This window comes from Gallinula chloropus (assembly GCF_964237585.1).
Source record: "Gallinula chloropus genome assembly, chromosome: 3".
NCBI classification, from domain to species: domain Eukaryota; kingdom Metazoa; phylum Chordata; class Aves; order Gruiformes; family Rallidae; genus Gallinula; species Gallinula chloropus.
The window spans coordinates 24,525,284-24,538,671 of record NC_140087.1 but is presented as its reverse complement, the minus strand read 5'-3'; the positions used below and the strand labels follow the sequence as shown (position 1 = coordinate 24,538,671).

The 13,388-nt window shown below is 40.0% G+C and overlaps 1 protein-coding gene across 1 annotated transcript in view; it reads right to left on the bottom strand.

Annotated features, from left to right (window-relative positions):
* Positions 1-13,388, bottom strand: part of PEX7 (peroxisomal biogenesis factor 7) — a gene marked incomplete at its 5' end in the record, with an annotated part of 43,442 nt that overhangs the window by 8,931 nt on the left and 21,123 nt on the right. The window contains one exon of the mRNA XM_084262101.1: positions 3,993-4,092. Coding sequence (XP_084118227.1) covers positions 3,993-4,092 — 100 coding nt within the window. The remainder of the gene's footprint in view (positions 1-3,992; positions 4,093-13,388) is intronic.

Genomic DNA, 13,388 nt, shown 5'->3' with positions numbered 1-13,388 from the left:
TGTATCACTGAAGTCCTGTCCTGATTTGGCGTGTCACAGATGTCTAATGGGTTCTAAGCCACTACATCACTTCCCATCACTTCCACTGAAAATCACATAGGAATGTCATTGTTCACAGCGTAGAAGTACAGAGAAATTGAAAGATTCCTCTCCTGTTCCCATTAGATACTTAATCCTGTTCTCTCCAGCAAGATAAAAAGCCTGGCTCAGTGGAAAACATTAATTTATACTTTCCACTGGCTGCTTTACAGATGTGAGATGTAGACTGAGAAAGGTTTTCAGACAAAATTTGGAGCTTCGTTTTTCTCTTAAATTTGTGTGAAGCAAAAAACAGCTTTAGCACTACAACAAAAAGAGCTTGTAGTTCTAAAGCTATATTTTAGAAATACAGGTTTCTGTATTTCTAAATACAGAAGAGGCTGGGTATTTTTTTATACATCATTTAAAGAAATTCATGTCACATGCATTTTCCATTGTTTACATACTTATTGAAATTATTTCAGAATCAAGACATCAGGGTTCATAGTATCTGTACTTTTTATCTGTCATTGATGGATTGCCTAAAAACATTTAAAATTCATTTATAACTTCCATATCACATTAAACTTGTAACAGAAATAAAAGGCTGCCTTTAAGTAAAGCTGCAGAGATAATACCAGAAGTTACATTCATGCTTACGTGCCGTAGGTAAGCACAGCAAAGGAGTACTATATTTTAATTCAACAGAGCATTCACAGATCACATGCAGGGAAAGTAAACATCAGGAGAGAAATAATAAATCAAATGAGCTATAGAGTGCAATTCCAGTATGTGGTCTAACATTATCAGGCCCTAGTGAGGAACAGTACACAGCTGATAACCCTTTTCATGTTCTCTACATATACATCCTATGCCTATCTAGTGCATATAGGAAGGAGTAAGCTTTCATTTGATTTTCTTATCCCTGAACTTTGCAAAGAACTATCACATCTGATTTAAAAAACTGCACACTCTGAATACTGCTGACAAGGTAAATGGATTTGTTCAGTTCTCTTACAAATTTAAAAGACTTTTTTGTGCTTACAATCTTGTCGCTGTTCTCGTGCGTGCCAAAGCTACTTTGGCTGAACCCTAGATTTGGGGGTATTTTCTCCTGGACAGCATGCCTTGCAAGCTCTCACATCAGTGCTTGTTCTTCTCTTGAACTGCACTCAGAATATTGTGAGGATCATTTCTGTTATTGCTTTGTGCTGTAAAATGCACGGTTTTCTATGCACCTGAGAGTTTGTTGGTCAGCTGTCTGAAATTGCGATGAACTTGACACCACCATTATGGTGGGAAAAAGATCCCAAACTCTCAACAAATGCTTACTTTCTGTAGATACCCCAAAATACACATCAGAATCTTACTTAAGCACAAAGGAGTATTCTGGTTCATCTCGTCAATAATAATTACCCTCATAACCTGGGACCCAGCCCTTACGACCAGATCTCTCTTCCCCTTAGCAGGAGACTGTTCAAGAACCAGTTTGTCTGCATGTACTTATTCACTGCCTGTGGATTCTATGCAAAGCTCCATCACTTCCACAGGAATGTTCTGTAATTCCTAGATTGGATACTTATTCACAGTACAAATTTTTAACACTTTTTTCAAAAGTACACATTGAAATGTAAAGTATACTTCAAAAATGCTGAAGTTCATTGGACAAAGCCAAGGAAAACATCATCTGCCTATCATTAAGAATGAAAGAAAAGGTTAATGACCAGAATGGTACTTAATTTGACTATAAATGAATAGCTTGTCCATTATGAATAAAATACCCTGCATGCATGGAGAAGCAGTTCAAATCTCAAGTCGTAACTCCTTATAAAGCACACAGTGAAAATCACAAATCATACAAATGCACGAACAACAACAATGAATGGGGCTCATTATCAGGTCTTGATAGAGAGCAGACTTGAAGGCAACTGACATATTGGGAACAGCAGCATAAATTTAAGCAAATAAACTTTGTTGGATTGATGCAGAAGCCAGAGAAAGGCTGCAAGTGCTTGTACTGGAAGCAACTATGAGCAACTGGAAGTGTTTGTTCTTTATATCTTGGAGCTACAGTTTAATTCTATCACAGGTTTTTAAACTTCTTTTAAAAACCAGAATGTTTCCATTTTGCATAGCTGTGATACCCAGCCCTAAAACCACATTAAGTCGACTCAATAGGAAAAAAACCACCAGAATATCAAAGCTGTTGCAGATGCCAACCTTCCGTTTGCAAGGCAGGCTGGCACACAATGTATGCAGATATGTATCCCAGATACTGTGCATTAAGTCCAAAACTGGACTTGTAGAATTTCTGTGTGGATCAATAATACCTGGATGCACGAATGCCCGAATATAGATTGGTATGCACACCATCGTTCTCCTTTTTCCAGTGTCAAAGTGCATGTGCAGCTGTTTGCTTTCAATTCATTATCTAACATCAATGAGCATTTCCTTGGCTTTGTTTCAAGAAGGCTATTCCTTACATTGCAGTTACAAAAGAAAGAACATAAACATAGCAGCAACTCCAAGTTTGATGGATAAATCATACAGAAATAAGTCATATGTAGTCAGACAGTCAGAAACCCCGTCCACTGAGACCCATTCTGTAACACACAGGGCACTTAGGGACAGGGTTAGAATCAACATATAATCACAGCATCGATACAAAATGGAAACATCTTCTTGCCTCATTCAGATACAGGGCATAACCCACACCAACTTCACGGCAAGCTGAACCGGGCTCAGAACACGCAGTGACGCAGCACCACCGTAAGGCCCTAACATACCATGCTATGCTTGCTGCTCCCTCTGGCCCCAGTTCAGCCAGGCTTGTACCTATGCACTCACTTGGGATGGAGTTTTCATTCCCAGGAACTGGCCTTCCAGGTATTCTTACCCTGCTCTGATGAAAAATAACCTGAAACTTGAGAGGCTTTTTTCAGCCTTACAAATTCCCCTACGTGGTTCACAGCAAGGCCTTATGAGGTTACTGCAGCACCTCTGAGGCAACAATTAAAAGAACCAACCAGGCAGGAAACTCTTCCTGCTAGCATTTGGCTAGAGTGGTTCCACATACATTACACTAAAACTTTTGTTAAACTTACACCTCTAACCTGTGTCCCTTTGTCAGTAGCAGAAATTATGATGGTTGTATTTGATCTGTCCAATCAAAATTTCAAAGGCAGATGTTACATGTAATTTTTTATCTGGGGTAAAAAATTAATTTCACTGTGAATTAGAAAGGAATCTAGATGGAAATGATATCTGTGGCACATTAAATAGTGCATTAGTTACAGTTAACTCAGTGGCAGTAATTTCTGTGTGAAATCTACAGGCTTTCTTCTTTAAAAGCAAATCATTAGCTTTAGTTTTTCTGCCTTTCTTGGCTGAAAAAACCAGTTCATACTACAAACAACAATCCCCTGTTTACAGAACAGAAACCAGAAGCAGGGGAGAATCCTACCACAATCAGTACATACATAAGTGCCCCTGATAAAATGTGAAATTATGACAAATTATTAAGCCTAGAGGAGGCTTAATACGGAGTTAGAATGCTAAAACCCGCAGCTATCGACATGAGTGTGGGGAACACATATTACGGCAAACCAGGTCTAGGTATTATATGTGGCACTACCAATGTTTAACTTGACATTCTCAGCAGATGGAGGAAAGTGATGTATCTCAGCTTGGCATTCTAGGTGCTTCTCCATTTCTCTTCCTTCATTTTCCCTGTACTCACTGTGGCTTTCAGCTATCTGATTTTGCAGTTCTGTCTGTCCTACCCAATGTAAGTAACTGCTTTATAAATAAAAATGGACCTGAAGTGAGGTTTATTAAATAAGCATTCAGCCAGACTCACTTCCAGAAGCTTTCTGAATCTGGTGACTCTTATTTAGGATCTGAGTCCTGCAGTCCAGCTATGACCACAGTGGCTATAAAAGGCATGTGAAAAGTACACTCATCCCAGCTCTTACCTGACCACGATTGTGAAGGCTTAGATCCAGTCCACATGTAAATTCCGTATGATGCTCCACTGTTTCCAGCAAAGGGTTAGGCTTGGAAAAGTCCCAGAATCTATAGAGAGGGAAGGGGGGAGGGAGATGGGGAAAAAAAAAGAAAATAATAGGAAAAAATTCAAACAAACCACAATTAAAGTAATTGAAAGGCCATTTCAAAAATATAATGCAAGATATTGACAAATCTGTTGCTGCCAGGGTATTTAAAAAAGCAAACTCATCCACTTAGGAAACATAACAAATCATATTCCTGCAAAGCCATCTGCTGGTTTGCATAAATTAAACCCCACTGGGCAAAACCATCTTTCTCTCCAGTTACAGAAACTGAGATCAAAGTTGGCACCAAAGAGCAGCCGTTGGGACATTATTAAAACAGAACAAAATGTAGGCTAGAATACTCTTGTATTTCTTGATGGCTGGGGAATTTTATGCCTGAAAGACATCATCATGATTTATGATTTTTTCAAGTTTTGGTATCATGCATTAAAGGGTCTTTATTTACTGAAAATGACATGTTCATTTGGAGATTGTGGTCATTCCCAATCTCAAGTTTGAGACTCTGTTCCTGTAAAACAGAATTTAATGTTGTAATTTAATAACAAATTTGTTCTACAAAGATCAGTTGCATTACACTGTTAATTCCAGCAATTCATATTTCAAAAAGGAATTTTTCTTTCCAGCCTTGGTTGACATAAATGCTTAGAAAACAGATTTCAGAAGTGCTCTACTACTCCTATTAGATGCAGTGTCCATCACTGCAGCTGATAGCAAGGATAAGAGAAGTAGAAGAGAAGGTGGGATGAAAGTATAGGCACAAGAAATCTCAGTCATGAAAACAGGCTGCAGGAATAGAACTATCAGATAATAACATGCTGACAAGACACGATACGATGGCACAAAAGAAAGATCAGTTTTTCCTTTTGTGTTGTATATACTGCTTAGCAAAGGCCATAGGCTGCAAAGGACAGCACGTTTTGTGGGTTGGCAGTTGTAATCGAATTTTCTCCAGCTTGAATTTTCTCACAGTGGTCAATCATATGCTTTACTACTTCTCTAACAGTTACAGAGGTGTCTCTACCTTGCTCCAATTGAAGAAAGTGACAATACTTCATAAGAACAGTTCATTATCAGACCAACTACACTGAAAGCACTGCATGTTCAAACCAATTCAGGTAAAATAGCAAACACTGGAGCCAGCAGGGTCAGTTTGTTTAATGTGTAGATGTTATTTCCTTCATAAATGAGCAGAGTGGTATCAGCACAATGGCTATGCCATAGCAACAACCCTCTTCACATTTTCCTAGTACCTGAGATGTAAGATAAACAACTTATTTTGCAGGAGAGAAGAGCACAAGACTATCTCAGCACTTTCATCCTCCACATTTATTTGTAAGAATGTAAGGAAACAAATCTTGTTGGTACTAAGTAATAGTGGTAGCTCTCCTTACCACATTAACACTCCACAGACTCCTGACAGACAGATGCTCGTAACTGAAAACTTAAGATTAAAGGAGACAACTTCAGATTTACATGGACAAATACTTGGAAAAGGCTTTCTGAGTAATTTTTAAAATAGTATGACAATTCCATGTTTTGTTGTATGGAGTCATGCTTGCAAAAAGTCAGAAGCAGTACTGAGTTAAGAGTACTGCAACTTGGTTCAAGTTTCAAAGCCTGGAATCTTTGGGGTTTTTGATATAAAAATGACTACAAGTCAAAGTCAAAAAAATGTAGAGTCTCAGGACTGAGAACCACTGATGACCAGTCAATAATGGCTCTCATAACAACTTTGCATTCCAAAGTGAAAACCCCTATCTATAGTCCAGCTTCTAAAACTAGCATGGTGGCAACAGTATTTTGTTCAGTTTGAACTTCCATCATGTTCTGAAGACCTAAAGCACAAGGCAGGTTTTCGAAGGCAGTGTTAACCCCAGCAGGATGGCTGTAGCTGTACAGCCAAATGGAGATGCATTCACAGCACAAATAGGTGTGCTTGCATTACTGCAATTGTAGGTGCATCCACGTGGTTGGCAGCATGAACTTCAGCTGTGGGCCAGACAACCACATATGGCTTTAGGGTCCACTAAGGCTTGTGCAGCCCGTACACCACAACGGAACTGCCATTTTTACACACATTATGTACATTAAAACTAGCAGTCACAACTGCAGCCACATCTGCACCAACTGTAAGCACCCTGCAACCCACAAGAGTGCATCTCCTTAAACTGTTTTTCACAGGAACTGGTGAAGGTATACCTTTTCCCCCATTTCTTGATAGCCTGTTTTACACGTAACTTCATGTGCAATTCATAAACTGCACGTGCATTACAACTGAAGAGAAAAAAGCCTGTCATCCCATGGATTTTGTACTTTGTGCCACTCATAGCAGTATCACAGAGATCTATCTTCCTACATACAGCTCCTGTGCTCCCCCACCCTTCACCACTGGCTGGGAAAAAAAAGGCAGCAAGCACCATGCCAGTGTCTGTACAAGTCAATACAGTGCATGTGTTGTGGCAGCTGTTCCTCCACGCTGAAAAGCTAGCAGATTACCAAGAAGATTACAGCACTGGTGAGTGCCTGCTATGTCCTTTGCCTTCATTAAGGTAATACTTTGGATTTCCCCCTCTTGTAATCTAAATTTACTAAACTCATGAGCATACAATTCTCCTGTCTAATTTAAGGTTCTGAAGTTACTTCAAGAATGATGCAGGGAAAATGAACAGATGGAAGCACAAAGACAACAACTCCTCAAGCCCATTTCCTTCTGAGGAACAGCAACAAAATTATTATTAATACTTATGCACGGGAACTTTACTATTTCTCTTAGGTTTCAAACAGAAGATGTCTTTATATTTTTAGGTGGGTGTGAATCAGCTATTTATAGTCTGATTTCCATAACAGCCCACTCAACAACTCATGCCACCATGCACATGCGACCACATCAGACAGACATCACAGTAGCACACAGATATATACAACCAAGACATTTTCAAGAGCAACCCAGAACACCTGTATCACACCATTTTGCCCCCATTCTCTAATCCCTGTGCAAAGATAGCTACCTGCAAAAGTTCTTGTGAAATAGAAAAAACTTCTGTCCAAACTTAGTGTCGAGCTACTTTTGGATACAGGCCAATCAGGGCAATGTTGTTACTTCAGGCATTAGCTGGGGACATCTAACTATTTCCACAATGATATTCTTAAGAGATTATTTCATTACAGTTCCAGTAAAGTATCAGTGTTATGAAGGAGCTCAGGTATAGAAGAAAGCCTTTATTTGAAGTATTATCTTCCACAAGCATGACAGAAAAGAGGAGAATTGAGAGCCAAATCAAATGGAAGAGGATCCAAAAAAGTAATTCTGAAATAGGTTTTACTTTTGAGCTTGCTCCAGTAGCGTAGTTCTTCCCTAAGGACTTGCACCCTTATTTCAATGTAATCCTCGCTGAATTACTAAATTCTTAGTTTATTTCCTATGTCCTATATGGGAAACCAAAGCACACCACTTACGACCCTACTCTAATAGAGCTGCATAAGCAACATACTTTTTTCTCGTTACATGAGCTGATGTCCTGACAATGAAATCCCACACACTTTTCTATAAGGTAAAATGGCAGCTTGCAAATGATGCTTGCTTCAATTCTTCTGCCACAGAAGAACAGAGTAGCTTTTATGAACAACTAGTTACTAGCTTTGCTAATATCCCTTCTGCTTCTGAAAATCTTAAAATTCACAAAACTACCAGTAACCTTAGTATTTTCCTTCAGACAAAATTTGAGAATAACCCTTGTGATCATCATCACGGGCTTAAAGCCGGCCTGAGAATGCAGTTGTATCATCATTCCACTGAGGTATCAACTGAAGATCCTAAACCAGAAACAGAGTGCCCTGAAACAAAGGGCATGCCCACAAAATGAAGATATTTCTTGGCAATAGGAAGTTCAATCTGATTTAAGAAATGCAAGTGGGAAACGCCATTTAGGTAATTACATGGCTTCTCTAGTACTTCTAGCTCTAATCAGTACATGGTGCAGCCCAAGACATAGCATCACGTGCTGCTCTGATCCTCAAGGATGGGCAGGTTGGTGTACAAGAGCAGCAACTTCACTGCTGCTGACACACAGTGTAGTTAAGAGAGTGGAGTTACCCCAGCTGATTATTTGTTCCCTGATTTCCCCCCAGAACACAAACTAAAGGGCATGCAAACCCCCCACTTAGGGACATACATAAGAACTTCCAGGTATTCCCTGTCCTTTAGTATCATAACTCTAGACCGGAGCTTCACTTCACTTTGACACATGCTCCACTCTTCACCAAGCAATGGGAAAGATCAGTTGGCTAAAAATGGCAAGTCCAATGCCTGAGAAATACGGAAGTGTCTGGCACAAACATACAGATAATGTACGTTAGTGTGTAGGTATGTGTGGACTCATCATCTGTCCACATAAAGAAAACCCCTAAGTTTGCCGTTCAGACAGAGAGAATACATTTTGTGTGGAAAGATTTAAATATATTCATTACCAAAAATTTAAAAAGTATTTTTTTAGAAGAAAAAATACGCACTTTCTATAAGAAAAAATATTTAGATGCTGCCATAGTTAAATATTCAAGCATAAATACCTGAAGGTTTTAATTACAAATATTTAATACTTATACAGACCTGTTTATTAAGAGAAATGGAAAAAATCACAGATATCGCTTTACTGAATTGAATTCTTCAGCAACATTATAGTGCTATTCATAGTGTCAGAAAATTTGGGTTCCTAGCTGAAAGATATTAATCTATTTATGAGTTTGCATCATTCGATGATTAGCTCCTGCAGCCAACACTTTCCTAGTTTTAAGAGAAATTCCATCTCATAATATTTATTTCAAAGCAAAGCATGCAGGCAGGAAAATTCAGCTTTGAATTTTCTTAGTTTCATCAGATGTAATGCCTACAGCTCTGACTATCACTATCAGCTCTGCTATCAAGGAGACTTTTATAATGATGCAGGAGCCACCATCAAGCAAGACGTTCTAATTAACAGGTTCTTCTACTGCAGTTTTCAGTGTCACACTGGGAACCACCAGTGACAGCAAATGGCAAACACTCACCTTTTCACCTTGAAGAAAAGCAAACAAACAACAGGATAATAAACAAGTCAAAAATTTATTTTATAAGCAGAATTTCTTGAGAAATTCTTGCACACAGTGATGGAGAGCTGGAGATAATTCACAGAATCACAGAACTGTGGGGGTTGGAAGGGACCTCCATAGATCATGGAGTCCAATCCCCTTATTGGTGAACCGATAATGGTTCACCTTATAGTGCCTTGCAGAGATGATGTCCAACTTTCAACCAAAATCACCTTTTTGCCTTGGACGCAAACTTCTGTGAATACATTTCAAGATCTGGCCTGATATCAGCTTAATGAAGTTCTGCAATTTATCAGATCTTCTCTTTAGATTTTGGTGAGCACTGTCTGTGCCTAATGCATCAAGATTTTTTTTTAATACTGAAGTCTAAAACAGCGATTCCAGTAAGGGATGACACTGATGTTCTTTCAAACTGAATTTTGATAGAGATAAGGCTTAAGAACATGCATGCAGACCTAAATAAGTCCTGGAAATGTTACAGTACTTTGTGCATTTCCTGGCATTTTAATGATTCATTTGTATTAAAACTGCTCTTTAATTAACCTACATTTTTCTTGAACTCTTCCAAAGGGTAAGGAAGTGGCACAGAAAAAAAAAAAGTCTCAATGAGACATTTACTTCTCAGACAGTGGTAAAATCCAAATCATTACACTAAAGTATGTAAAAACTCAAGTTCAAATCTACACTCTCTTTTTCCTAGCTCCCAGCATGAAGTTGGCAAGTGAACTAGTTTTCTGTAGCTTGACTATAGTGCACAGAAATAATCATTATACTCTTTGCAAAGGAGGAAGCTAAGCATTGTTAACTCTGCTTTCAACCCACTATTTTTTGCTTTTAGATAGCCACTTGTGATTATGTGCCAAACTAGCTTTTCTAACTGAAACAAACAAAACCCCTGCCTCTTACATGGCAGTTTGTAAATAATTTTATCTGAGATTTGTGTTTGAACTGTAAATGTTCAGTAAAATTTAAAATTACAGAACTTAAAACAGTAAGCTATGCTGTATCTAGTTATCTACTATATGCTCATGTTTATGGACAACCCTGAGCTTGAAAGAGACATGTTAAAGAAAAGAACAATATCATAACTAAGTTGCTATTAAAATAGCACTGCTTGAATCAATGAATCTGATTTTAAAGGGCTGCCACAGCACACCATTCTCTGAATTATTACCAAATGTGGCTAAGTAGTCGTGGGTCTTGAGCTGATTCAACAAGATCCAAAATTAATAAAATGTACTAGAATCCCTGCTTCTCTTCCTCCTTTCATATATTTACCAAGTTTTTCTGTTCTTAATTCAAATGTTTTTGTTCTTAATTCAAATGTATCTACATGTAGCCATCTACATGTGGACACACATGTGTGTGGAGCATATGGTGTGAACACTCCTGAGTGAACTCTACTTCTGTTGTGGTGCTACACGGCTGGCTTCTGGTGGAGATGGGGGGGCTGCGGGGGTGACTGCTGCAAGAAGCAGCTAGAAGCTTTCCCTAGACCTGAGAGAGTAACCACCAGCCAACTCAAGGCCAGAGTCATTGCTGACCAAGGCCGAGCCCATCAGCGATGGTCACAGCACCTCTGGGAATCACATTTAGGAGAAAAAAACCCTGCAAGCAGCTGCTTTTTGCCACCAGAGAAGGGAGTGAGAAGATGTAAGAAACTGTGCAGACACCAAAGCCAGTGAAGGAGGAGGGGGAAGGAGGTTCCCCAGGTGCCAGAGAGAAAGATGCCCCTGCAGCCCATGGGGAAACCCATAGTGGAGCAGCTGTCTCCCTGCAGCCCGTGGAAGAGGATGGGGAGCAGAGATCCCATCTTCAGCCTGTAGAGAGGCCCCATGCCGAAGCAGGTGGAGACATACAGAAGATGCTGTGACCTGCATTGGAACAAGCCTCTGCCAGCACTTGCAGCCAGTAGAGAGAGACAGAGACACAGATGAGACACAGAGAGAGAGATCTGTGACGGAACAGGTTTGCTGAGAGAGGAGGCTTGTGGCTCCGTGGGGGACCAGGTTGGAGCAGTCTGGGCCTGAGAGACTGAGACATGCTATGATTTTATGACTGCACCCTATAGAAGTGACCCACACTGGGGCAGCTGGTGAAGTGCTGAAGACCCGTGGGGAAGGACTCATGTTGAAGTTTGTGGAGGACTGTTTCCTGTTTTCCCCAGCTAGTAGGAAAACAACTTGTGAGGAACTGACTAAAACCCCCATTCCCTGTCCCTCCCCATGCCACAGTTGAGTGTGGGGGACAAGGGAGTGAAATCATGAATAAATAAATCTGCTAAGAATGGAGGGGTGGGGGGAGGTGCTTTAAGATCTGGTCGCACTTCTCATTACCTGACTCTGGTGTCACTGGGTGTGCAGTGCAGTGTCATAAATTAGAGTGTTTCCTTTATTCTGTGTTGAGTCTGTTTTGCCCAGGACACTAATTGTGGAATGATCTCTCCCTGTCCTTATCTCAACTTCTAAGCCTCTCAATATATATTTTCTCCCCTGTCCAGCTGAAAAGGTGAGTGACAGAGCGGCTTTGGCAAGTGTCTGGCCTCCAGCCAGGGTCAAACCACCACAACTTCTTACCATGAGCTACATTCCTTCCTGCAAATGGTAGTACAGGATACGTGGTAGAGGTACAGCGGTTATCATATTACATTCTTCAAAAGAAACATTCCCAAAGAGCTGTGGTAATGAGTTTCCTCCATTATACAGAATATCTTGCTTGCAACTCCTTTTCCGAAGGCTTTCACCTGGACTTCTTGTTTGTTGACTCATACCAAACCCAGCAACTAATAGTTTTAGAAAATTGCTAAAAATGTGTATTTTATGTCTTCAACCCTGCCTCTCAGTTTCTAGTCACAACAGGTAATTGTTTGGACAGAAAAAAATTATGCTTGGAGTGGTATTTTGTGGAAAGGTCCCCAAGCTCTGCATTTACAGACAGCCTGGTATATGAGCTAGGAGCTCTCTTCATCTTTACTGACAGCTTCCACATAGCAACATGTCAGAGCTGAAATTGCACTAGATTTCAGTACTGCAAGAAGCACTTTAGTGCCCAACCTGAGGATATATAGTTGGTGTCAAAAATGGGAAGAGTGTGACAACACAATCAAGTCACTTCCACGCATCAGCATGCTGATTATTAATCTTATTCTCAGGCAGGGCCACTGGAAGAAACCATTTACCACTTTTTATTTTAGATCTAGAAGCCTGTGGAGAAATGATATGCTGCAAACTGTCTGGCACTACATCACTAAAGGATGTTAAGTAAGATCCCATAAATAACCTTCCACTGAACACTGCGCCATGTTCTATGAGAAGTTCATCTTAAACATAAATAAAATTAAGTACTTTATATAGAGACAGAATGCTGGTACAGCAGTCTAGAAAGTTATATACGTATGGACATCACAGCACTCACACTGTCAGGCTCTTGGCACCAGCCAGACAGCAGTGGGTACCACTGGCAAGGCACTACCCCTTATTACTGTAACCAAAAGAGTAACAGCTAACATAAACTTAGGGAAGGTTCTCAAGCACCTAAGTCCTTTACTGAAATAGTGACATGCCTATGGGGACAGGAGTATTATAACAGCTCACCATACAGTTCTGATCTATAAGGGGAAGGAACAAGCACATATAGGGACAGAAAATTTCAGGGAGTGGCTAGACTGCTAAACTCACAGATTTAGCACTACCACCACATCACCTTCCTACCCTTCCTTTCTTCCTTTCTTCCTTTCCTAAGGAGCCTTTATCCATTGCAGCACTCCAGTCTTGTGAGCGGTCCTACCATCTGTCCTATCACCTATAATCCTCAAGAGGCCACAGCTCTGCTGCTGCACAGGGATTTCTAATTGTCTATGAAATTCTCAGCAGTATCAAATGTACTGGGCAGGCAGGAGAGCTTGCAGAAGTACTGTCAGAACTTCAGCATACACACTTCCTCAGATACCGGTAGGACAAAACCTTTGTGCTTAAAGATATGCCACAGGAACACATGAAATCACCCACCTACATTCATTTAAGAGGTTATTACCTTCTTATCAGACACTATCACAGCTAGATGCAATTCAGCAGAACGATGTGAAAAGGATTATAGAAAGCATCTGTCAGAGCAGACATCATTTAAAAGAGTAACTGAACTAGCCTTTAAGTGAAGAACCCATATGCATTTTCAATGTCACTTATGGAGAGAAAACATCCAATGGCAATATTA